This window comes from Rhinopithecus bieti, unplaced genomic scaffold (assembly GCF_001698545.2).
Source record: "Rhinopithecus bieti isolate Rb0 unplaced genomic scaffold, ASM169854v2 scaffold_32081, whole genome shotgun sequence".
Lineage (NCBI taxonomy): Eukaryota > Metazoa > Chordata > Mammalia > Primates > Cercopithecidae > Rhinopithecus > Rhinopithecus bieti.
Genome location: NW_016814436.1, coordinates 1,927,035 through 1,952,981, shown reverse-complemented (window position 1 = coordinate 1,952,981; position 25,947 = coordinate 1,927,035). Strand labels below are relative to the sequence as shown.

Genomic DNA, 25,947 nt, shown 5'->3' with positions numbered 1-25,947 from the left:
AGGCAAGGCAGAAGCCAGTCTTCTGAACAGCACCCAGACAAGTTGGTATGTTGGATGTGTGATCCAACTATTTTCTTTCCCAGCAGGTTTCCTTCTGATCATATGCTATATTGGGGGTAGGATTACAGAAGGTGTCTTGCATTTCCTTAATTGCTTCAATGTGCCTGATTTTGCATTCACCCAGAGTGCAATAGCTTTTTTGTTTTGTTTTTTTTTTTGAGACGGAGTCTCGCTGTGTCCCCCAGGCTGGAGTGCAGTGGCGGGATCTCCGCTCACTGCAAGCTCCACCTCCCGGGTTCACGCCATTCTCCCGCCTCAGCTTCCTGAGTAGCTGGGACTACAGGCGCCCGCTACCACGCCCGGCTAATTTTTTTGTATTTTTAGTAGAGACGGGGTTTCACCGTGTTAGCCAGGATGGTCTCGATCTCCTGACCTTGTGATCCACCTGCCTTGGCCTCCCAAAGTGCTGGGATTACAGGCTTGAGCCACCGCGCCCGGCCCTCATTGTAGTTTTATTTCCCACTTCTTTACTTATGCATTTGACCCTTGAACAGCATGAGGGTCAGGGGTGCTGATTCCTTGCTCAGTAAAAAAATCCACATGTAACTTTTGACCCCTCAAAACTTTACTTACAGCCTACTGTTGACCGAAAGCCTTGCCAATAACAGAAACAGTTGATTGGCTGGGTGCAGAGGCTCACACCTGTAATCCCAGCACTTTGGGAGGCTGAGGCAGACAAATTTCCTTAGGTCAGGAGTTCGAGACCAGCCTGGCCAACATAGTAAAACCCTGTCTCTACTAAAAATACACAAAAAAATTAGCCAGGCGTGATGGGGGGCACATGTAATCCTAGCTACTTGGGAGGCTGAGGCTAGGAGAATTGCCTCAACATGGGAGGCCGAGTTTGCAGTGAGCCGAGATCACACCATTGCACTCCAGCCTGGGCAACAAGAATGAAACTCTGTCTCAAATGAAACAGCAACAACAAAAACAACAAAAATGGAAACAGTTGATTAATGTGTATTTTGTATGTTACATGTATTATATACTGTATTTCTACAATAAAATAAGCTAGTGAAAAGAAAATCATAAGGAGGAGAAAAAGCATTTACTATTTATTCAGTGGAAGTGGGTCATCATAAAGGTCTTCATCCTCATCATTTTCATGTTGAGTAGCTGAGGAAGAGGAGGAAGAGGAAGGATTGGTTCTGCTGTCTCTGGGGTGGCAAAGGCAGGAGAAAATCCGTGTAAAAGTGGGCCCTCGTAGTTCAAACCTCTCTTGTTCAAGGCTCAACTATATGATATTTAGCATCTTTTTGTTTGTTTGTTTTTGAGACAGAGTCTCACTCTGTCACCTAGGCTGGGTTGCAGTGGTGTGATCTTGGCTCACTGCAACTTCTGCCTCCTGGGTTCAAGTGATTCTTGTGCCTCAGCCTCCCAAGGAGCTGGGCTTACAGGCATGTGCCACCACACCTGGATAATTTTTGTATTTTTAGTAGAGATGGAGTTTTGCTATGTTGGCCAGGCTGGTCTTGAACTTCTGATCTCACATGATCCGCCTGCCTCAGCCTCCCAAAGTGCTGGGATTACAGGTGTGAACCACTGTACTGGCAAAAGTGTTTAGCATCTTATATATTTAAGGGCAGTTGTATTTCCTTTTCTATGGATTGCCTGTTCATGTTCTTTGCCTGTTTCTTATTACATTATTGATTTTTTTGGTAGTCTTGAAATATTTTAATTATGTTGCTTGGAGTCTTTTGCCTGCTTCTGCCCTTTTGAGTAGGGAGATGAGTTAGAGTGCACGGATATGGTTTTAAACTGGGGACTACAGACTTTATTACCTTAGCTAATAATTAGCAAGTCTAGGTCAAAGCAGAAGTTGGCCCATCGGACCTGGTAACATCCTGAGGTCTCTGTTTTGGGGCCATGTTATTCAGCCACGCACACTTATTTCTCTTCTTTTCTTTTCGTTTTTTTTTTTTTTTTTTTTTTTTGAGACGGAGTTTCACTCTTGTTGTCCAGGCTGGAGTGCTGTGGCATGATCTTGCTCATTGCAACCTCTGCCTCCCAGGTTCAAGTGATTCTCCTGCCTCAGCCTCCAGAGAAGTTGGGATTATAGGCTCCCACCACCACACCTGGCTAATTTTCGTATATTTAGTAGAGATGGGGTTTCACCATATTGGTCAGGCTGCTCTCAAACTCCTGACCTCAGGTGATCCACGTGAAGAAAGCTGATAGTGCAACCTGTGGGGTGTGACTGTGCGGTTTCCAGTTACCTTGTGCCTGCCCACAGTGTGATCCTGGTGTTTTAAGGTATATTTTTAAATGCATCGAGGCGCTTAAACGTAGGCCAGCTATTTTATTTGATATTTTACTAGAGAAACACTGAAAAATTGATCTCTGAAAAGCATAGTATAATAAAACAAAAAAACGAGCTGTTTGGAACTTACTGAGAGCAGATGCCAGCCTCTATTGTGGTCCCTTCTTAAGAGCTTTTTCAGTGTATAATTTTGTCATTATGTAATTTTTGCCTGATTTGTTGACTTTAAAAGCTAAATCCCACATAAAGTCGTGACTCCGTGTGTAAAGATATATTTCATGAAAGAGACTTTCTAGATAAACTTACTCATATCTTTGTTTTGGCCTGTCTTTCAAGAGCAAGAAACATTCAAAATATCACCCTGCCTATTAACTGTAGGTTACAAATATGTCAGAGGAGAGACCTGGCCGACTCCACATTAAGCAGGGGTTCAAACTTAGTATCCCCAGTCGCAGGACAACCTAATGTATGTGATAATAGGTACATCACATAACTTATGTAGTATTCTTCTTTCTTTTGAGTCAGAGTCTCACTCTGTCACCTAAGCTAGAGTGCAGTGGCACAATTATAGCTCACTGCAGCCTCGACCTCCTGGGCTCCAGGGATCCTCCTATGTCCTGAGTAAATGGAACTACAGGTGTGAGCCACTACACCTGGCTAATATTTTATTTTTTGTAGATTTGGGGTCTTGCTGTGGTGCCTAGGCTTGTCTCAAACTCCTGGACTCGGGTGGCCCTTCTACCTCAGCCTCCCAAAGTGCTGCGATTATAGGGTGAGCCACTGTGCCTGGCCTTTAAACTGAATCTAATCATGAGGAAACAATTGTAATCACCCAGTAGGTTCTTCTTGCCCACTCCACAGACAAAATAAATTCACTGCTGGGCTCAGTGACGCACGCCTGTAATCCGAGCACTTTGGGAGGCCGAGGCGGGTAGATCACAAGGTCAGGAGTTCAAGACCAGCCTGGCCAAGATGGTGAAACCCCGTCTCTACTAAAAATACAAAAAAGTTAGCCAGGTGTGGTGGCAGGCGCCTGTAATCCCGGCTAATTGGAAGGCTGAGGCAGAGAATTGCTTGCACCTGGGAGGCGGAGGGTGCAGTGAGTCGAGATTGCACCACTGCACTCCAGCCTGGGTGACAGAGTGAAGCTCTGTCTTAAAAATAAAATAAATAAATTCACTGAGACTGTAGCATTGCATTAGAGAAAGAGTTTAATTGACACAAAATAGGCTATATGGGAGACAGAGTTATCACTCAGATCAGTCTTCCTGGAGGCTCAGAGGTTAGGGTTTTTATAGACAGTTTGCCAGGCAGGTGACTAGGGAATGGGTGTTGCTCATTGGTTGGGGATGAGATTATGGAAGTGTGGAAAACGGTCCTCCTGTGCTGAGTCCACTTCTGGGTGGGGCCACAGAATAATTTGTGTCATGAGTCAAGTCACGGGCCCAGGCAAAGTCAGTAGATTGCCAGAAAGTCAGAAAAAATCTCAAAAGACCAACCTTAGGTTCTGCAATAGCGATGTGATCTATGGGAGCAATTGGGGAAGTCACAAATCTGGCTACGTGACTCCTGAGCAGTAAGGGATTATAAAAACTATGCCTACCTCTTATTAGAATTCAAGCCCCTCCCATAATCCTAACCTTGTGGCTATTGATTAGTTTTACAAAGGTGGTTTAGTTTTGGGAAGGCCTATTAGTATCCTTGCTTTTTTTTTTTTTTTGGTTTTTTGAGACAGGGTCTTGCTCTGTCACCCAGGCTGGAGTGCATTGGTGCAATGTCAGCTTATTGCACCTTCTGCCTCCTGGGTTCAAGCGATTCTGGTATTTCAGCCTCCTGAGTAGCTGGGACTACAGGTGTATACCACCACGCCCAGCTAAGTTTTGTGTTTGTAGTAGAGATGGGGTTTCACCAAATTGGCCAGGCTGGTTTCGAACTCTTGGTCTCAAGTGATCTGCCTGCCTTGGCCTCCCAAAGTGCTGGGATTATAGGCATAAGCCACCGTGCCCAGCTATCCTTGCTTTAAGATTAACCTGTAGGCTGGGTGTGGTGGCTCATGCCTGTAATCCCAGTACTTTGGGAGGCTGAGGTGGGTGGATGGTTTTGAGCTCAAGCTTAAAGTTTGAGACCAGTCTGGGCAACATGGAAACGCTGTCTCTACAAAAAATACAAATATGAGCCAGGCATGGTGGCTGACACCTGTAGTCCTAGCTACTTGAGAGGCTGAGGTGGGAAGATCGCTTGAGTCCCAGAGGTGGAGGCTTCAGTGAGATGAGATTGTACCACTACACACCAGCCTGGGCGGCAGAGGGAGATCCTGTTTCAAAAAAAAAAAAAAGAAACTATGAACTAAATTTCTCCCAAAATTAGCTTGGCCCTTGCCCAGGAATGAGCAAGGACAGCTTAGACATCAGAAGTAAGATGGATTCAACTATGTCTGATTTCTCTCTCATAATTTTTGCAGAGGCAGTTTCACAATCAGAAAAATGTAGAATTTGGTGCATTCTTTAAAACAGCTGGTGGAAGTCTTTAAAAATCATTGTTGCCTTGGCAAAGCTGCTGAGATTATAAAAGAAAAAAACCAAAACATTCAACAAACCAAAATCATTGCCATGGAAAAGAAGGGAGGATGTTCTAGATTTTAAAAGATTAAGGTGATAGTAGCCACAGGCAATTTGTATGTATTGATTAGATGCTGAATTGGGGGAAAAATGGCTTTAAAAGTATGTCTGGGGACTGGGCAGTGGCTCATGTTTGTAATCCCAGCACTTTGGGAAGCTCTGGTGGGTGGATCGCTTGAGTCCAGGCGGATTCCTTGAGCCAGGAGTTCGAGATCAGCCTGGCCAATGGGGTGAAACCCCGTCTCTACAAAAAAAATAAAAAAGTTAGCCAGGTGTGGTGGTGCGCGCTGGTAGTCCCAGCTACTCAGGAAGCTGAGGTGGGAGGATCGCTTCAGCTGGGGAGGTCAAGGCTGCAGTGAGCCGTGATCGTGCCACTGCACTCCAGCCGGTCTACAACTTACTTTTAAATGGTTTTACCAAGGGAAAAAAGTGTGGATACACACTCACACACACACAAAGACATAGATGGCATTTATCTATAACCTGTGGTGTCCAATAGAATAGTCATTGAAGCCACATAGAACTATTTACACTTAAATTACAATTATAGAGCAATTAAAAATCATATCCTTATTTGCACTAGCCATATTTCAAGTGTCAGTAGCCACATGTGTCTCATGCAATGTTTTGGGCAGCACTGAAAATGGAACATTTTCGTCATCATGGAAGTTCTCTTGGGTAGTGATGCTATAGACACATAGATCAGAAAGCAAATGTGGCAAAATGATAACCATTGGTGAAGAGTAGAAGAGTATACAGTATATAGTATCTATTATTCTATTTCAATTTTTCTATAGATTGGAAACGTCAAAATAAGAGTTTTTTTTTTTTTTTTTTTGGGAGAGTCTTGCTCCATCACCTAGGCTGGAGTGCGGTCTCAGCTCACTGTAACCGCCTCCTAGGTTCAAACAATTCTCATGCCTCAGCCTCCTGAGTAGCTGGGACTACTGTTGTGTCCCACCATGCCCAGCTAATATTTGTATTTTTGGTAGAGACAGGGTTTTGCCATGTTGCTCGGGCTGGTCTCAAACTCCTCGCCTCAGGTGATCCACCTGCCTCGGCCATCCAAAGAGCTGGGATTACAGGACTGAGCCACCACGCCCTGCTTCAAAATAAGAGTACTAAATACCACATATGATCGTAGATTGGGGCCTCGACCAGAACAAATTTTTTTTCTTTCCTTTTTTTTGCTATGATGGGCATTGATAGGACAATTGGCAAAATGTGAATAAAGTCTGTAAATTAAATCTTAATATTATAAAAAGTTAAATGTCCTGATTTTGATAATTGTGCTATTGGTTATGTTAGAAAATATGTTTGTTGGGAAATACACCCAGAAGTATTTAGGAGTAAAGGGGCACAACGTCTATAGCTTACTCTCAGAGTTTCAGGAAAAAATGTGTATGTGTATGAGCACAGATACTCCTCAACTTACAGTGGGGTTACGTCCTGAAAAATCCATCATAAGTTGAACGTATCGCAAGTTGAAAACACATCTGATACTCCTAACCTGCCGAGCATCATAGCTTAGCCTAACCTACCTTAAATGTGCTCAGGACAGCTAAGCGAGATCATCTGGCTAAGGGGTACACTGCAGAATATCAATTGTTTGCCCCTGTGATCACGTGGCTGACTGGTGTTGCGGCTCACTGCTGCTGCCCAGTAGTACCGCATATGACTATTCTGCCAAAAGACCAAAATTCAAAATTTAAAATACAGTTTTTACTGAATGCATATCGCTTTCGCACCATTGTAAAGTCAAACGTCCTAAGTCGTACACCATTTGTAGTCCCTGTTTTTTTAAAGGCATGTGGATCCATGCTCTTACCACCAGGGGGCCTCAGTTAACCTTGGTCCCTGTGTAAATCACTGCACCTCATTTTTCTACCCTGGGCCATCCCTCAGTACCACAAACCTTTGTTCCTAGTACTGTTCCTTTGTCGCTTCTGAATCTTAGCCACAGCTGATTTTTTAATCTGTTGCCTTCCTCCCTTCTGTTCCTTTGGGGCCTGGGGAAGACAGTTACTGCTATAAAAAGTCTGAAGGCGAATTTGGCCTTTGCTAAGTTGTAGACACCATTGTAGGACTGTCACCTTTCAGAAGAGTCTAGGAGGGATAGATTTGCTTGTACTCAAACAGGGAAGCTCAGGCTAGGATAGACTTGCCATTAGGGGCAAGGGAGCATCAGTTGTATCTCTGCTTTGGGGCAGGATGGGAGACGTCTAGATGTGGTTGTTTTTTTTTTGTTTTTGTTTTTTTTTTTTTTGAGAGGGAGTCTCGCTCTGTCACCCAAACTGGAGTGCAGTGGCCGGATCTCAGCTCACTGCAAGCTCCGCCTTTCAGGTTCACGCCGTTCTCCTGCCTCAGCCTCCCGAGTAGTTGGGACTATAGGCGCCCGCCACCTCGCCCGGCTATTTTTTTGTATTTTTTAGTAGAGACGGGGTTTCACCGGGTTAGCCAGGATGGTCTCGATCTCCTGACCTTGTGATCCGCCCGTCTCGGCCTCCCAAAGTGCTGGGATTACAGGCTTGAGCCACCGCGCCCGGCAGATGTGTTTTACCGTAGCGACCTGGTGCTTCCATCAGGGGTAAATATACACTAGGATGTCTGTCTATTTCCTCGGCGTGAGGCTTGCGTGGCTTTGTGCTCCGTGAATCTTTGGCTTCCTGGTCTCAAATGAACATCAAAATTGTCGCTACATGAAGGCTATGAGCGGAAGCAGAAATGTAGATGGTTAACGACACAAGGCAAAAATATTCAACCTCACTAGTAATCGAAGAACAGCAATAGAACAAATAAGTAAAGTTCAATAATGATATGCAGCATGGTGTGGAATCAGGCCGGCTGGGTGCCCAGTGTGGCTTGTAGCTCCCTGGCTATGTAGCCTGGGGCAGTGACCTCGCCTCTCAAGTCTGTTTTCTCCAGGGTAAAATGGGGCGTGATACATTCCCTGCCTCATGGGTTTGTTGTGAGGATTCAGTTAGATAATGTGTGCACATGGCAGAGGGTCTTTAATAAGTACTCATAAAATCTTAAATATTATCTTTATTTCAATCAAAATTTATAAATTGGCCAGGTGTGGTGGCTCACACCTGTAATCCCAGCACTTTGGGAAGCTGAGGTAGGCAGATCATCTGAGGTCAGGAGTTCGAGACCAGCCTGGCCAACATGGTGAAACTCCTTCTCTACTAAAAATACAAAAAATTAGCCGGGCATGGTGGCGGGCGCTTGTAATCCCAGCTACTCAGGAGGCTGAGGCAGGAGAATTGCTTGAACCTGGGAGGCAGAGGTTGCCGTGAGCCGAGATTGCGGCATTACACTTCAGCCTGGGCAACAAGAGCGAAACTCTATCTCAGAAAAAAAAAAAAAAAAAAATTATAAATTTTGTTATGTTCCCAGGCTGGTCTTGAACTCCTAGGCTGAAGCAGTCCTCCCACCTTGGCCTCTCAAAGTGCTGGGGTTCTAGGCATAAGCCATCAGGCCCGACCTTAGCTATAATCTTTACACTATGCGTTTTTAACTCATGTGATTTGCAAAAAGTGAACAAGCATATCCCTTAGCACTCTGTGATGTCTGGTGAAATGTATATACTCCGGTAGCACTGATGGGAGGCTACATGGGTTTTACCTTTCTTGGAAAGGAATAGGCAGTTTTAAGAACTTTAAAAAGTGTTCATATCCTTTGGAGGAATATTCAAGAAAGGCATGCAGATGTATATGTTCATGGTAATTTCCCCAGAGCGAACAATTGCAAGCATTCTATTCAACAATGAAAGAATAGTTAACATATACCTATCATGGGCTTATATTGCAGTCATTTAAGAGTGACTTATGGGGGCGAAGAATTTTTAAGGAAGCAGTAAGAGATGAAAATCTGGAAGGCAGTTTACCAATGATGAATTGGTAATGATGGTCACCAGCAATTATCCCAGTGGTTTCAGATTAGGGATGATTTTTTTTTTCTTACGCTTCATTTTTTTTTTTTTGGTGTGTGTATTCACGTTTATTTAAAAGTTTTAGAATCAAGACAAAAAAAAAAGTATTGATTTATTTTTTAAAGAAATAACAAAAAGGAGTCAGAACATCTGCCACAGGGGGGCATCTGGGAGCCCTGGGACTCATCTTTGACTTTTTCTTTCTTTCCCAGTGGTGTCCGCAAAGCCCAAGGTGCATAATCGTCAACCTCGAATTAACTCCTACGTGGAGGTGGCGGTGGATGGACTCGCCAGCGAGACCAAGAAGACTGCGAAGCGCATTGGGAGCTCTGAGCTTCTCTGGAATGAGATCATCATTTTGTAAGAGAAAGCCCCTTCTTTTTGAATGCAGCAAGATGGGGAAAGAGAGAGGATGCTCTGAGGGGGTTGTGGGAGGTACAGATTCCCTGTGGCACCTCTGACTTTTTCTGCCTGTGGTACCCAAGGTGCCTCTCTTTAGGCGTTCCTGCACCATTGAGCTCATAGAGCGTTCATTATTAGCTAGAGGGTTACAGGGTCAGCTTTTGTGGGGGAAAGAAAATATGTGGGTGTCTGCTTGTTTTGGTTCCCTCTCCCCAAGATGTCAGCAGTTTAGTTTAAATGTTTTCTTCTAAGTTATAGGAATGATCTGCTTGGATGTAATGAATCCGGTATTTGTTTTCCAGGAATGTCACGGCCCAGAGTCATTTAGATTTAAAGGTTTGGAGCTGCCATACCTTGAGAAATGAACTGCTAGGCACTGCGTCTGTCAACCTCTCCAACGTCTTGAAGAACAATGGGGGCAAAAGTACGTATGATGAAGGGGGTGCCGACGTGATTCATTGATGGGGATGGGAGGACCTGGCACATCAACCTGGTATTGCAGTTTCCCCCAGGACTGGGGCTGCGGTACCTCTGTTCTCCTTGGATGGTGAATTTGGAGTTTTAGGAAGGCTGAGGGCTCCTCTCTGCCTCCACTGCAGAGTTTAGCCCTCTTTGTCCAGGGCCTCTAGTAATGGGATGCAGTGGTGTGTTGCCCTTGACCCTTCCTTAGGGACTGGAAACTTTCTGTCTGCCTTTACTGCTCTTCCCGTTGCAGGAGATGTGTGATATGTTGAATGAAACTGTCAAATGCCTGTAGCCTAAATCATTGCTTTTCTAGCTTCAGCCCTAAAACAGAACAAAGGAGCTGTGTATATACGTATATGTGTGTGTGTGCATGCCTGTGTGCGTGTGTGCACATGTGTGTCTGGGATAGTTTTATAAATAGTGCCCTGTGCTTACTTGGCACTCAGCAAACATTTACTGGATGTTGGAACGTGATGGACGCGCCATCTGAATTAGCCAACGTGCTTCTATGTCGCAGACATATAAATCCTCATCTATTTATTGCCGTTTGTGGTCAGTGGCATGGCCCATGGCTGTGGTATTGGACCCTCCTTCATAAGGCCTCTATTCAGAGCGGTACCATATGTGGCGAATGAATGGCATGTTAAGAAAGGCTCCTTTTTCTCTTGATGTCTAGAAAGTATTTTCTGAAAGTGGATGTAGCTTAAGAGAGAGGTGGGGGCGGGGAGCATTGCGTCCTAGCCAGCGTGTTGCATTCATTTAAGAGTCTTGCTTTTCTCCCCAAGCCTGTCCTTTTAAGCGATGGGCCACTTGAAAGGTCTTTGAGCCTCCTCTGGTCTTTTCTTTTCTGCTGGGCACATAGAGATGTGCTGAACCCATTCTGGCCCGAGGAACTGTTTAAAACCAGAGATGTGCCTCCACTTTAATCCTGCAGAGAACTCCCTGATTGCTTTGTCTTCTGAGTTGGTGTTTATTTTCCCAAACCCTAGCCAGCCTTTTGTAATTTGATCATCAGGGAGAATTCTATTTATTGCAATATTTGGAAATCTACTTGTGGATAGCCTCACATTAGGATGCAACAACCAGCATGAGGGTCCTTTTTTCTTCTTCATTTGCCCAGCCAATATGCTTTTGCTTTAAAGGACTTTAGTTAGCAAAAGTCCTCGTAGAAATTGTGAGCTACAGAAAAGCACATGGATACACAAAGAAAACAAAATTTGCCCATAAGCACAGCACCTAGTAATAGTTACTGTTTTTTCTTTTCTTTCTTTCTTTTTTTTTTGAGATGGAGTCTTACCCTGTTGCCCAGGCTAGAGTGTAGTGGCACAATCTTGACTAACTGCAACCTCCGCCTCCCAGGTTCAAGCGATCCTACTACCTCAGCCTCCCAAGTAGCTGGGATTACAGGTGTGTGCCACCATTCCCAGCTAATTTTTGTATTTTTAGTAGACATGAGGGTTCACCATGTTGGCCAGGCTGGTCTTGAACTCCTGACCTCAGGTGATCCGCCTGCCTCGTCCTCCCAAAGTGTTGGGATTACAAGCGTGAGCCACTGTGCCCAGCCTGATAGTTATTCTTAATATATTTTTAAAAGCAATTTTATGGCCGGGCGCGATGGCTCACCCCTGTAATCCCAGTACTTTGGGAGGCTGAGGCGGGTGGATCACCTGAGGTCAGGAGTTTGTGACCAGCCTAGCCAACATGGTGAAACTCTGTTTCTACTAAAAAAAATACAAAAATTACCCAGGGATGGTGTTGGGCGCTGTAATCCTGGCTACTCAGGATGCTGAGACAGGAGAATTGCTTGAACCTGGGGGGTGGAGGTTCCAGTGAGCCGAAATTGCACCATTGCACTCCACCCTGGGTGACAGAGCAAGTCTCAAAAAAAAAAAAAAAAAAAAGAGGGATTTTACTTTAATTAATTCATTTTTATTTTTATATTATATTTATTTTTTTTGAGACAGGTTTCTCACTTTGTCACTCAGGCTGGAATGCGGTGGTGCGATCTCGGCTCACCGCAGCCTCGGCTCCTGGGCTCAAGTGATCCTCCCACCTCAGCCCTCACCCCCTAGTAGCTGGGACTGCAGGCACACGCCACCATGGCCTGGCTGTATTTCATATTTTTAGTAGAGAGTAGGTCTCACTATGTTGCCAGGATGGTCTGGTACTCCTGAGCTCAAGTAATCCTCCTGCCTTGGCCTTCCAAAGTGCTGGGATTACAGATGTGAGCCACTGCGTCTGGCCAATTAATTAATTTTTAAATTGAGATGGGATCTCACTATGTTGCTCAGGCTGGAGTGTAGTGGCTGTTTACAGGCACAGTCACAGCTCACTGTAGTCTTACACTCCCAGCCTCAAGCCATCTTCTGCCTCAGCCTCCGGAGTAGCTGGAACCACAGGCGTGCATCACTATTCCTGACTATTGTTAACATTTTGATGTATTCATTTTTGAGCCTTTTTTTTTTTTTTTTTTTTTTTTGAGACGGAGTCTGGCTCTGTCGCCCAGGCTGGAGTGCAGTGGCCGGATCTCAGCTCACTGCAAGCTCCGCCTCCCGGGTTTATGCCATTCTCCTGCCTCAGCCTTCCTGGTAGTTGGGACTACAGGCGCCCGCCACCTCGTCCGGCTAGTTTTTTGTATTTTTTAGTAGAGATGGGGTTTCGCCGTGTTAGCCAGGATGGTCTCGATCTCCTGACTTCGTGATCCGCCCGTCTTGGCCTCCCAAAGTGCTGGGATTACAGGCTTGAGCCACCGCGCCCGGCCTTTAATTTTATCTTTTAAATAATTTTTTCCCCTCAGATCCTTGTTCTGATCTTCTTTTATGTTTGTAGACATATATTGATGTTTATGACATTAGTGAAACTAAATTGAGATTATACATGAACATATTTTGCAATATGCCTTTTCTCTTTAAAATGTATCAATATATATTTATTTTTATTTATTTATTTATTTTCTGAGGTGAAGTCTTGCTCTGTTGCCCAGGCTGAAGTGCAGTGGCGCGATCTCGGCTCACCACAACCTTCGCCTCCTGGGTTCAAGCGATTCTCCTGCCACAGGCTCCCGAGTAGCTGGGACTACAAGCGCCCCCCACCATGCCCGGCTAATTTTTGTATTTTTAGTAGAGACAGGGTTTCACTATGTTGGCCAGGCTGGTCTTGATCTCCTGACCTTGTGATCCACGCGCCCCGGCCTCCCAAAGTGCTGGGTTATTACGGGCGTGAGCCACCGTGCCCAGCCTATATTTATTTTTAGTTGTGATAAAATACACATGATGTAAAATTAATCACTTTAGTAAGTTTTAGGTGTACAGTTTAGTAGTGTTAAGTACATTCACCTTGTTGTACAGCTGTCACCACCATCCATCTCCAGAACTCTTTTCACCTTGCAAAACTCAAATTCCGTGCCCATTAAACCATGACCCCCTCTCCTCCCGTCACACTAACCCCTGGCAGCTACCACTCTACTTTCTGCTTCTGTGAATTTGACTTTTCCAGGTAGCTTATGTTAGTGGAACCATACAGTATTTGTCCTTTTATGACTGGCTTATTTCAGTCAGCATAATGTCCTCAAGGCTTATTCATGTTGTAACACGCATCAGAAGATTTTTTTCTTTTCTTTCCTTTTTTTTTTTTTGAGACAGGGTCTTGCTCTGTCTCTCAGGCTGGAGTGCAGTGGCACGGTCTCAGCTTACTGCAACCCCTGTCTCCTGGGTTCAAGTGATTCTCCTGCCTCAGGCTCCCAGGTAGCTAGGATTATGAGAGGTGTCTGCCACCATGCCCAGCTAATTTTTGTATTTTTAGTAGAAACAGGGTTTCACCATGTTGGCCAGACTGGTCTCAAATTCCTGACCTCAAGTGATCTGCCCACTTTGGCCTTCCAAAGTGCTGGGATTACAGGCATGAACCATCACATCTGGTCCAAGATATCTTATTATGTATGTGCAAATATACCAAAATCTGAAAAAATCTGAAATCTGAAACACTTCCAGTCCCAAGCATTTCAAATAAAGGATACTTAGGAGACCTGTACAATTTACCTTCCCATCAGCAGTGGCTGAAATTGCTGGTCTGTATTGTACCTTGGCGTATATTGTATATTACTTGTAAAAAAAAAAAAAAAAAACTTTTTTTTTCCCATTTGATAACTATCAACATTATTATGGATTTGCTTTTCTTTTCTTTTGGATGAATTATGTTTATTTTCTTATTTTTTACTCTTTTGCTCTGATCTCCTGGCCTTTCAATAAGAAGTATTTTAAAGTGTATTCTAGATTTCCTGACATTTTATCCTAGATTCTTCAGCATGCATCTTGTTAAAACAGGACATTTTCTTTATTTTAATTCTACTTTTTTCTATTTTTTTTTTTTTACTTTGAAACATTTACATAAAAAAACAGAACATTATCTTACACAATTACCATATCATTATCACATCTAGCAATAGTGACATGAATTCCTATTTATGTCCAATAACCTGTTCATAGTTTCACCATTTTTCTCAAACATGTCGTTTTGCAGTTTTACATTTGGTTTGCTTGAACCTGGGTTTGGGAACGTCCATTCATTGATCTATCTCTGAGGTCCCCTACTTTTTTTTTTTTTTTTTGAAAGCAGATTTATTAAGAAAGTAAAGGAAGGCAGGGCGTGGTGGCTCACACCTGTAATGCCAGCACTGGGAGGCAGAGGCGGGTTGATCACCTGAGGCCAGGAGTTCAAGACTAGCTTGGCCAACACGGTGAGACCTTGTCTCTACTAAAAATGCAAAAATTAGCTGGGTGTGGTGGCGCATTCCTGTAATCCCAGCTACTCCGGAGTCTGAGGCGGGGGAATCACTTGAACCTGGGAGGCAAAGGTTGCAGTGAGCTGAGATTGTGCCACTGTAGTCCAGCCTGGATGATAGAGCAAGACTGTCTCAAAAAAAAGAAAAAAAGAAAGTAAAGGAATAAAGAATGGCTGCTCCGTAGGCAGAGCAGCCTCCACCCTATGTTTTAAAGCTGTGATTTGTTGAAGGATACTGAATGATTAAAAGAAGTGCTTATTGCCCTATTAATGTCCTTTGCTCATTTTACATTGAAGTGTGCATTTTCTCTTGTGGTGTTGAAGTAACTCTTTATATGTTAAGATTATTATTCTTCGTCTTACCACTGGCAAATATTTTTCCCATTTTTCATTTGCATTCTAACTTTGTATGTTTTTAACTTTCTGTAGTCCAATCTGTCACCCTTTATGTTTTCAGCATTTTCTTTCATGCTTTGGAAGGCATTCCCCCTTCTGAGATGAGGTAAATGGTCACCTCTGTTTTTCCCTAGGTCTTTATGATTTTCTTTTTTCACATGAAATTCTGCATCCAAATGAGTTTATTTTTGTGCCCGGTATGAGTGGGGATCTAATTTATTTTTTTCCCTAATATGTAACTGATTGGTTTAGCACTACTTATTGAATAATCCATCTATTTCCCAAATGACTTGAGTTGCTTCAGCTTATATTAAAAACATATGTGTACTTGGGCCTGCTTAGGGACTTTCCATTTAATCCATTGTTTTATTAGCTTTTCCAAATCACTCTGTCTAAGCTATTATAAAATTATGTTTTAATACCTGGCAGTTAAGTTTCTCTTTTTTTCCCAAAGTCTTCTTGCTGCTTTTCTTTGCATACATCACATCACTAGATGAACCTTAACAATGTCGTCAGACTCTCCCCTCTTCCTACTCCCCATGCACCCCAAAAAAATCTCTTGAGATTTTATGGAGTCCTGTCATATGTAAAGTTAATGTAATGGGGAATTTTCATACTGAATCTCCCCACCTAGGAACATGGAATGTTTCTAAATTAATTCAAATAATTTTGAAGTTATCTTTAAATAGATTCCACTTTAAATTTTAAAAAGCTTTGATATTATTTTCAGTGGGATCTTTTCTTATTCTGTGTTCTAACTCAGTATTGTTGGTAGATGGCTGTTTCTGCATTTTCTTTGTAATCTGTCAGTTTACTGAGTTCTTTAGTATAGGTTTGCAGTAGTTTCTTTTGAGTTTGCTTGGTAGACTTTTTTTTTTTTTTTTTTTTGAGATGGAGTCTCACTCTGTCACCCAGGCTGGAGTACAGTGGCATGATCTTGGCTCACTGCGACCTCCACCTCCTGGGTTCAAGCGATTCTCGTGTCTCAGCCTCCCAAATAGCTGGGATTACAGGCGCCCAACACCATACCTAATTTTTGTATTTTTGGTAGAGACGGGGTTTCACCACGAAGGCCAGGCTGGTCTCGAACTCCTGACCTCAGGTGATTTGCCCACCTCGGCCTCCCAAAGTGCTGTGATTACAGGCGTGAGCCACTGCGCCTGGACTGCTTGGTAGACTTTTATGTGAGTTGTGACACTGATAATTTTGTTAATCCTAAGAGATAATTATATTTCTACTTTGTGTTAGTTGCTTTGCATAAAACTTTGTTTTAGTAGTGATAGAGAAATGCCCTTTAATAAATCACTTCTAGGTGTAAGTTTGGGTGTTAGTAGCCTTTTTCTTTATTCTTCTTCTTTTATTTTATTTTTTGCATCTTTCTGACTGGGAATCTTTTTGACTTATTAATCATTGCAGGTTAAAAAAAAAAGTTAGGAAGGATGTTGAGTTTTTTTTGAGACCAGGTCTTGCTTTGTTGCCCAGCCTGGAGTGCAGTGGCATGATCACCGTTCACTGTGGCCTCTACCTCCCAGGCTCAAGCAATCCTCCCGTCTCATTCTCTGGAGTAGCTGGGACTATAGGTGTGTTACTAATTTAATTTTTTTTTTTTTTTAGAGATGGTATCTCACTGTGTTGCCCAGGTTGGGTGTTGATTTTTTATCAAATATCTGTTAAGCAACTGTTGGAGTGATTATATGATTTTTCATCTTTAAATTATTATATTAATTTCCATGACTGGGCACAGTGGCTCATGCCTGTAATCTCAGCACTTTGAGAGGCTGAAGCAGAAGGATCACTTGAGGCCAGTAGTTCAAGACCAGACAGGACAACAAAGCAAGACCCTGTCTCTACTAAAAATTAAAAAAAAAAAAATTAGCCAGGTGTGATGGTGTACACCTGTAGTCCCACCTATTGGGTGACTGAGGCAGGAGGATCACTTGAGTCCAGGATTCTGAGGCTGCAGTGAGCTATGACTGTGCCACTGCACTCTAGACTGGGCAGCAGAGTGAGACCCTGTCTCTAGAAAATATTTTTAAAAATCTATTGTATTAATTTCCTAATAGTAATTGTCTTACAATTTCTAGAATATACCCAGTCGCTCAAGGTAGACTGTTCCTTGAAAATTTTGTTAGAATTGTTTGTTAATATTTTATATTGGGGTTTTCCATCTATATTCATTAGTGGTATTTGTCTGTAGCTTTGGTCTATTTTTGTCAGCTTTGGAATCAAGGCCAAGCTAATTTTATAAAGTAAATTGATGTGCTTTCCAACTTTGGGAACAGGCTCTATAACATGGGAATTATCTGTTCCATGAGTGCAGTAAAGAGCTCACCCATAAAACCAACTGGGTCTGGCATCTTGCTTTGAAATAATTCTTTGATGACTTTTTTTTTTCAGTCCCCCCCATAATTACTGGTTTGTTCAGCTTTTTTGTTTCGTCTTAACTCAATTTTGTTAACTCATTTTTTTCTGAGAAAATCGGTTCATGAGATTTTCACATTTATTAGAATAAGGGTTTTAAATATCATTCTCAGTTTAAAAACGTCTTTTCTTACTTTAAGTTTTGCTATTTGTGTGTTTCCCCAGTTTTTTTCTTGACTAACTAAAACATTTTTGGTTTTAATTTTTGCTTTTAAATTTATTTTACATAGAACAACTTCTTCGGTTTGTCAGATATACCATATTTTGTAATATTAATTTCTGTCTTTAGCTTTATTAACTTTTTCTACTATTTGCTCTAGATCTGTTTTATTTATTTATTCATTTATAGCTTTTCAGGTGGAAAGCTTACTGCATTTATCTTTGTCTTTTTTTTTTTCTTTTGAGATGGAGTTTATCTCTTTTTGCCCAGGCTGCAGTGCAATGGCATGATCTTTGCTCACTCCAACCTCTGCCTCCTGGGTTCAAGTGATTCTCCTGCCTTAGCCTCCTGAATAGCTGGTAGCTGGGGTTACACACACACGTCACCATGCCCGGCTAATTTTGTATTTTTAGTAGAGATGGGGTTTCACCATGTTGGCCAGGCTAGTCTCGAACTCCTGACCTCAGGTGATCCACCTGCCTCAGTCTCCCATACTTCTGGGATTACAGTCATGAGCCACCACTCCCGGTCTATCTTTGTCCATTTTTGTTTAATAATGAAAACATGTTTGCTTTGTACTTGTCTTTGAATTTTCCCCCTGGATATTGAATTTTTTTTCTTTCAATGTAACAGTGAAAATCCATCTCTACAAAAAATAAAAAAAATTAGCTAGGTGTGGTGGTGTGTGCCTGTGGTCCCAGCTACTTGGGAGGCTGAGTCGGGAGGATTGCTTTGAGCCCAGGAGGCTGAGGCTGCTGCGAGTTGTTATTGTGACACTCCACTCCTGCCTGGGCGACAGAGCAAGACCCTTTCTTAAAAAAACAAAAAACAAAAAAAACGGGGAGCCAGGTACAGTGGCTAATGTCTGTAATCCTAGCACTTTGAGAGGCTGAGGTGGTAGGATTGCTTGAGCTCAGGAATTTGAGACCAGTCTGGGCAACATAGTAAGACCCTGTTTCTATAAAAAAAAATTAGCCAGGTGTGGTGTTGCACACCTGTAGTCCCAGCTACTTGAGAGGTGGTGGTGGGAGGATGGCTTGAGTTCGGGAGATGGAGGCTGCAGTAAGCTGTGATCATGCTGCACTCCAGCCTGGGTGACAGAGCAAAACCCTATCACAAAGAAACAAACCAAACAAAAAAACCCCAAACATTCTTAGTGTTACAACTTGAATATGTACATGGGTCCACAGCTGTGTAATCATCACCCACATCAAGACACAGAATATTTCTAGCATCCCCAGAAGTTTCCCAGTGTCCCTTCTATTTAATTTCTCCTCCCTGAAATAACCACTCTTCTAACTTCTATCAATATTGTTTAGCTATGCCTAGTATTGAATTTCATATTAGTGAGAACATGCAGTATGTTTTGTCATGCCTGGCTTTTCATTTTCTATCTTTGAGATTAAAGATATATGACCATTTTTTTGCATGTGTAAACAGTCTGTCTTTTTTTTTTTTTTAATAGAGATGGGATCTCACTGTATTGCCCAGGCTGATCTTAAGTGATTCTCCCACTTTGGCCTCCAAAAATGCTGGGATTATAGGCATGAACAACCATGCCTGGCCTGTCTTTGATTTTTGTTTGTTTGTTTGTTTTGTTTTGAGATGGAGTTTCACTCTTTTTGCCCAGGCTGGGGTGCGACGGTTCTGTCTTGGCTCACTGCAACCTCCACCTCCCAGGTTCAAGCAATTATCCTGCTTTAGCCTCCTGAATAGTTGGGATTACAGGCATCTGCAACCACGCCTGGCTAATTTGTATTTTTAGTAGAGATGGGGTTTCGCTATGTTGGCCAGGCTGGTCTCGAACTCCTGACCTCAGGTGGTCTGCTTGCCTTGGCCTCCCAAAGTGTTGGGATTACAGGCGTGAGCCACTGCGCCTGGCCATGACCTGTCTTTGTATTTGGGTGTAGTATTCTGTTTTATGAATACACCATAATCTATTTCTCCATTCTCCTACTGGTAGATATTTGAGTTGTTTCCAGTTTTTGGCCATCATGAACAAAGCTGATATAAACACTCTTAGAACATGTAGTTTGAAGGACGCACACATGCTTTTCTATTGTGTATGTACAGATCTAGGCACTTTGGTTCATAAGGTGGATGTATGCTTAGCTTTAGTAGACACCATCAGTTTTCTAGTGTTGTACCAATTTGCCATCCCATAAATTTTACTGTGCTCTGCTCGTTTGTAATTACTGTTGTGATTTTATCTTCAAACCCAGAGTTATTTAAGTGGATGTTTTCTATGTTTTCCAGTGGTTATATTGTTTGTGGTATTGGTTGTAGCTATTGCTGCTGTTGCTGGCACCAGCCGTAGCACGTTGTGCATGTGGCTGGGTTGGGTAACAGGCAAATCAGATCAGAGTCTGTTGGAAAATGTGGATCGCAACAGGGCAGTGGGCTTTTTCTTAGAAAAACAAATCTTCTAGGATGACAGTGGCGTACGTAGCCCGTGTACCTAACATTTCAACCATGTTTCATAAAGCCTTCTCTTCAGAGCGAGGTTATTTCTGGTAATTGCAAATCTTCGCAAAGATGGGGAGGTTTGAATCTCAGAGATGGACCACAGAGACCCTGTTTCCTGATGCAAGACCGTCTTGCCTAAAGGGAAGGCAGTCCTGAGATTGTTTCAGGAGGGAATTCTAGGATGAGACAAATGCAGAAGCTTTGAGGGTGGCCAGGCACGGTGGCTCATGCCTGTAATCACAGCACTTTGGGAGGCCAAGGTGGGTGTATCACCTGAGGTCAGGAGTGCGAGACCAGCCTGACCAACATGGTGGAACCATGTCTCTACTAAAAAGACAAAAAATTAGCCAGACTTGGTGACGCATATCTGTGATCTCAGCTACTTGGGAGGCTGAGGAAGGAGAATCACTTGAACCCAGGAGGCAGAGGTTGCAGTGAACCGACATTGCGCCATCGGATTCCAGCCTGGGTGACAAGAGCGAAACTCTGTCAGAAAGAGAAAGAGAGAGAGACAGAGAGAGAGAGAGATAGGAAGGAAGGAAGGGAGGGGGGGAGGAAGGGAGGGAGGGGAGAGAGAAAGAAAAAAGAAAGAAGGAAAGAAAAGAAAGAAGCTTTGAGGTTGGTGGAGTGGGGAAGCTGTTGTTAACATGGGACATTTCAGCCCCAAGGTCCAGCCCCTTGCTCTTGGTGTGGAACTGCTGGGCTGACAATGCTTGCAGAGTGGTGTCAAATCATGCATACAGCTGTGTAGGGTGAGTGGGTCACAGTGCGTTAGGTAACTCCTCTCACTGTGGCCTAGTCTTCCCGCAGCATCTTTTCCTAAGGAAGGACCTGATGGGCAGTGGTTGCCCTAACTGACATTCTCCTCTTCCACGGACAGAATTTATTCTTTCATTTGCTCCCTTGTTTCCACTGGGTGGGCTTGGACATTGGCTGGGAAACTCAGCTGGCTGTTTTCTGCCTCCGTTTGGTGGAGGGATGCTGTAATGCAGGGTTTCACTCAACTCCCGCAGTGGCAGATGGTCAACCTGGGCTGACTGAATCTGTGGGGACATTGCCCTGGCCATGGCTGCAAAGAAGACTTGACCAAAAGTGCTGATTTGGCTCTTAAAGGTAGTTCTAGTCATCTCTGGGTAGAACCCAGTTTTTGATGTTGTCAATTGAGTTTTTAATATATAATTAAGTATAATAATATTTATTTTATATATTTATTTTTTTATTATTTTCGAGAAGAGTCTCGCTCTGATCCACTAAGGGATGGAGATGAGATGCACGAATCTCAAGCTAACTGCCAGCTCCGCCATCCAGGTTCACAGCCATTCTCACTAGCCAATCAGCATCCTGAGTGACTAGGAAGACATACAGACACAATGACACACATGGCATGAGCTATTTTTATGTATTATTATTTTGGTAGCAGAATGGGGATTCACATGTAGGTTAATAAGATGAGATCTCAAATCATACCTGAACCATTAAAGTGAAATACAGCTGCATTGCCCAAAGTGACAATGGATTGATTACAGGCATGAACCACTGCACCCAGCCTTAACATCTTTTACTAGAGGAATTTTCTTTTCTTTCTTTCTTTTTTTTTTTTTCCTTTTTTCTTTTCTTTTTTTTTTTTTTTTTTATGTTTTTTTTGAGACGGAGTCTTGCTCTGTTGCCCAGACTGGAGTGCAATGGTGCAATCTCCACTCACTGCAACCTCTGCCTCCCAGGTTCAGGCAATTCTCCTGCCTCAGCCTCCTGAGCAGGTAGGATTACAGGTGCATACCACCATGCCCAGCTAGTTTTTCTGTTTTTAGTAGAGATGGGGTTTCACCATGTTGGCCAGGCTGGTCTCGAACTTCTGACCTCAAGTGATCTGCCTACCTCGGCCTCCCAAAGTGCTGGGATTAGAGGTGTGAGACACCGTGCCCGGCTGGAATTTTCAAACATAATTTTCATGATGCAGCTTCAAGACTTACCAGCATGTTTCATCTGTCCCCACCCACTGGCTGCTCTTAATTTCTCCCTACATTGTTAGCAGGTAGGGTCTAATACTCAGTTTCCTCTGGTAGCTCCCAGCTCCTGCAGCTCTCCCCAGGAACACTGCAGACTTTGGCTTTCCCAGAATCTCCTCTTTTCAAGGAGGTGAATGTAGCTTGAAGTAGGTTTTTTCCCTCCCCAATTTTTTTTATTTTTAAGTAATTTCAGGCTAGGTGCGGTGGCTCACACCTGTGATCCCAGCATTTTGGGAGTCTAAGGCAGGAGGATTGCTTGAGTGTGGGAGTTCAAGACCAGCTTGGGCAACATAGTGAGACCCACGCCACCCCCCATCTCTACAAAAACTAAAAAATAGCAGGATGTGGCGGCTCATACCTCCCCACACTTTGGGAGGCTGAGGTGAGAGGCCCTCTTGAGCCTAAGAGTTTGAGACCGGACTTAGTATTGTAGTGAGACCTAGTCTCTACAAAAATAAAAATAAAATAGCTGGGCATGGTGGCAGGCAACTGTAGTCCCAGCTACTTGGGAGGCTGAGGTGGGAGGACCGCTTGGGCCCAGGAGTTTGAGACCAGCCTCAGTATTATAGTGAGACCCTGTCTCTACAAAAATAAAAATAAAGAAAATAGCTGGCTATGGTGGCATGCAACTGTAGTCCCAGCTACTTGGGAGGCTGAGGTGGGAGGATCACTTGAGCCCAGGACTTAGAGGCCGCAGTGAGCTGTGATTGTGTCACTGCACTCCAGTCTGGATGACAGAGCCAGACCCAGTCTCAAAAAAATAAAAAATTCAAATTCAGAGAAATGTTATAAGAATAGGACAAAGAACTCCTCAATGTCCTTTACCCAACTGTTAAAATTTGCTACATTTGCTTTCACTGTGTTCTTCTGAGCCATTTTAGAGTAAATTACGAACCTCGTGTTTCTTTTATCCCTAAATACTGATGTGACTACTTCCTAAAGGAGAAGGATACTATAGTACAATGAACAAAACTAAGAAATTTACCATTTTGCAGTATTGTTAATCTGATTCAGATTTCCCAGCTGTCACAGTCCAGGACCTCATGCAAGATGCAGTGTTTAGTTGTCCTGTCTCTTCAAATCCGGATCTGGATCAGTTCCTTAGGGTATTATGTCTTTCATGACATTGGCATTGTTGAAGAGTACAGACTGCTTTTTTTTTTTCTTTGAGATGGAGTCTCGTTCTGTCACCCAGGCTGGAGTGCAATGACATGATCTTGGCTCACTGCAACCTCCACCTCCTGGGTTCTGGATTCTTCCACCTCAGCCTCCCGAGTAGCTGGGATTGCAGGCACCCGCCATCATGCCCAGCTAATTTTTGTAGAGATGGGGTTTCATCATGTTGGCCAGGCTGGTCTTGAACTCTTGACCTCAGGTAACCTGCCTGCCTCGGCCTCCCAAAGTGCTAAGATCACAGGCATGAGCCACCGTGCCTGCCCCCCACCCCTTTGTTTTTTTAGTTTAGTTTTTTTTTTTTTAAATTGAGACAGAGTCTTGCTCTGTCGCCCAGGCTGGAGTGCAGTGGTATGAACACGGCTCTCTGCAGCCTCTGTCTCCTGGGCTCAAGCAATACTCCCACTTTGGCCTCTCAGTTGGGACCACAGATGTGTGCCACCCTGCCCAGCTAATTTTTAAACATTATTTGGCAGATTCCCCTCAACTTGGGACCGTCTGCTTTTCCTCATGGTTAGATTCAGAGTGTGCATTCTTGGCAGGAACACCCAGGAGTGACTTTGTGTTCTTCTCAGTGCAGCATGTCTGGAAGCACGTGACTCAGCTTGTTTTATTATTGATGACATTAACTTTCATCACTTAGTTAGGGTGCTGTCTGCCAGGTTTTTCTACCGCAAAATTACTGTTTCCCCTTGACAATGAAAGGTATTATAATTTACAGGGAGATACTTTGAGACTATGTAAATATCTATTCCTCATCACACCTTCACCTGCTAGTTTCTGCATCCAGTGATTTTACTCTGATGCCTATACATTTTTATTTTTGAACTCCATCCTTCCTTCTGCATTTATTAATTGGCATAGTACTGCAAAGAAGGGCTTTCCCTTTTCCTGTAGTTGTGTGTGTAGGTATGTATTATCAGCTTGTACTCGTGGATTCAGATTTTATTCCATGGGTTATAACTTATATCTGGTGTAATTTTTTTTTGTTTTGTTTTGAGATGGAGTTTCGCTCTTGTTGCCCAGGCTGGAGTGCAATGACTCGATCTTTGCTCATCGCAACCTCTGCCTCCTGGGTTCAAGCAATTCTCCTACCTCATCTTCCTGAGTAGCTGGGATTACAGGCATGCGCCACCACACCCGGCTAATTTGTATTTTTAGTAGAGTTGGGGTTTCTCCGTGTTGGTCAGGCTGGTCTTGAACTCCCGACCTCAGTTAATCCATCCGCCTCAGCCTCCCAAAGTGCTGGAATTACAGGTGTGAGCCACCACGCCCGGCCTTTTGTTGTTGTTGTTGTTGTTGTTGTTGTTGTTGTTTGTTTTAGACAGAGCCTTGCTCTGTCGCCCAGGCTGGAATGTAGTAGTGCAATCTCAGCTTCCTGGGGTTCAAGCAATCCCCCCACCTCAGCCTCCAGAGTAGCTGGGACTACAGGTGTGCACTGGCTACTTTTTTTTTTTTTTTGTATATTTGTAGAGACAGGGTTTCACTGTGTTGCCCAAGGCTGGTCTTAAACTTCTGGGCTCTAGTGATCCTTCTGCCTTGGCCTCCCAAAGTGCTGTGGGATTACAGCTATGAGCCGCTGTGCCTGGCCTCTGGTGCTGATTTGATGCTAAAATGATCTCTGGCTTGGCCAGTGGCTGCCTCTTCAAGTTTGCTGCTGTATCTTTTCACATGTCCCCATCATATATTTTGTCCCAACATAATCCAATATAGATAAAATTTGCTATGTGATAAAGATGGCATTTAAAATCAGAAGAGAAAGGCATACAAGTGGCATTAGGATCATCAGCTAACCCAGTGATTTTGAAGTGTGATCCTGAGGCCAGCGGCACAGGCATCTCCAGGAAATATGTCAGATGTGTAAATTCTTAGGCCAACAAGTCCTCGAAGGGATTCAGGCACACACTCGTTTGAGAACCACTAAACTAACCACTTGGGAGAAAATAAAGTCAGGTACCTTCCATACCCAAACGTGGGTTGTTTTTTTTTGTTTGTTTGTTTTTTTAAGACAAGGTCTTGTTCTGTCATCCAGGCTGCAGTACAGTGGTGTGATCATAGCTCACTATAGCCTCGAACTCCTGGGCTCAAGCAATCCTCTTGCCTCAGCCTCCGGAGTTGCTGGAACTACAGGCGTGTGGTCCTGTGCCTGTCTTCTGAATTGGTGTATTAAACACTCTGAATTTTACTGAATCCACCAATCCCAACTTAGCTCCACAGGGCTCTTCACTAACCTTCCTCCACTCTCATGAGAACCCTGGCACTCAACACTATTTATATATTTACAAATTCCTTCACATCTGTAATGCACAGAAGGCGATTTGAGAATTGCTGTACCCACGCTGCCGTGAAAGGTGAAGTTGATTTTGAAAAGCTCTGTACTTTACGCTGTCCGTGTTCTGTGTGTGTTTCTTCTCTTTCCCCATGTGTGTCTACCAGATTGAAAAGAGAAAGAAAAGAAAACAACCTCCTATTTATTTAAAATCTTTTAAGCAGAGGATTATTACAGCACTTTACATTCCAAGAACAGACAGGCCAGTCATGAGCAGTGGGCCTCCTCCCTCATTGCTCTGTGAGGATAGAGTGTTCTGGTGGATGGGCCGTGGGTCTTGAGCAGCTGTGCCTGACAGTGTACGCATTTATTTTAAAGTAAACACAGCACTGTTTTCCAGTTTTTTAGCTGGAAGATAAATAAAACTACTGAACCTTGGAACTTGAGTCAGAAGGAGAAGAGAAGAAATTTTTTAAAAGTTGCTCTTCAGTTAAAAACAACTTTAAATTTGTTTTTATTATTCGCTTTTTTTTTTTTT

At 43.4% G+C, this 25,947-nt stretch overlaps 1 protein-coding gene across 3 annotated transcripts in view; it reads left to right on the top strand.

Annotated features, from left to right (window-relative positions):
- The window catches only part of WWP2 (WW domain containing E3 ubiquitin protein ligase 2), a 187,296-nt gene that overhangs the window by 27,623 nt on the left and 133,726 nt on the right, over window positions 1–25,947 (top strand). For all 3 annotated transcript variants that reach the window (XM_017850810.1, XM_017850812.1, XM_017850813.1), the window contains 2 exons: window positions 9,085–9,232; window positions 9,577–9,698. In XM_017850810.1, coding sequence (XP_017706299.1) covers window positions 9,085–9,232; window positions 9,577–9,698 — 270 coding nt within the window. The remainder of the gene's footprint in view (window positions 1–9,084; window positions 9,233–9,576; window positions 9,699–25,947) is intronic.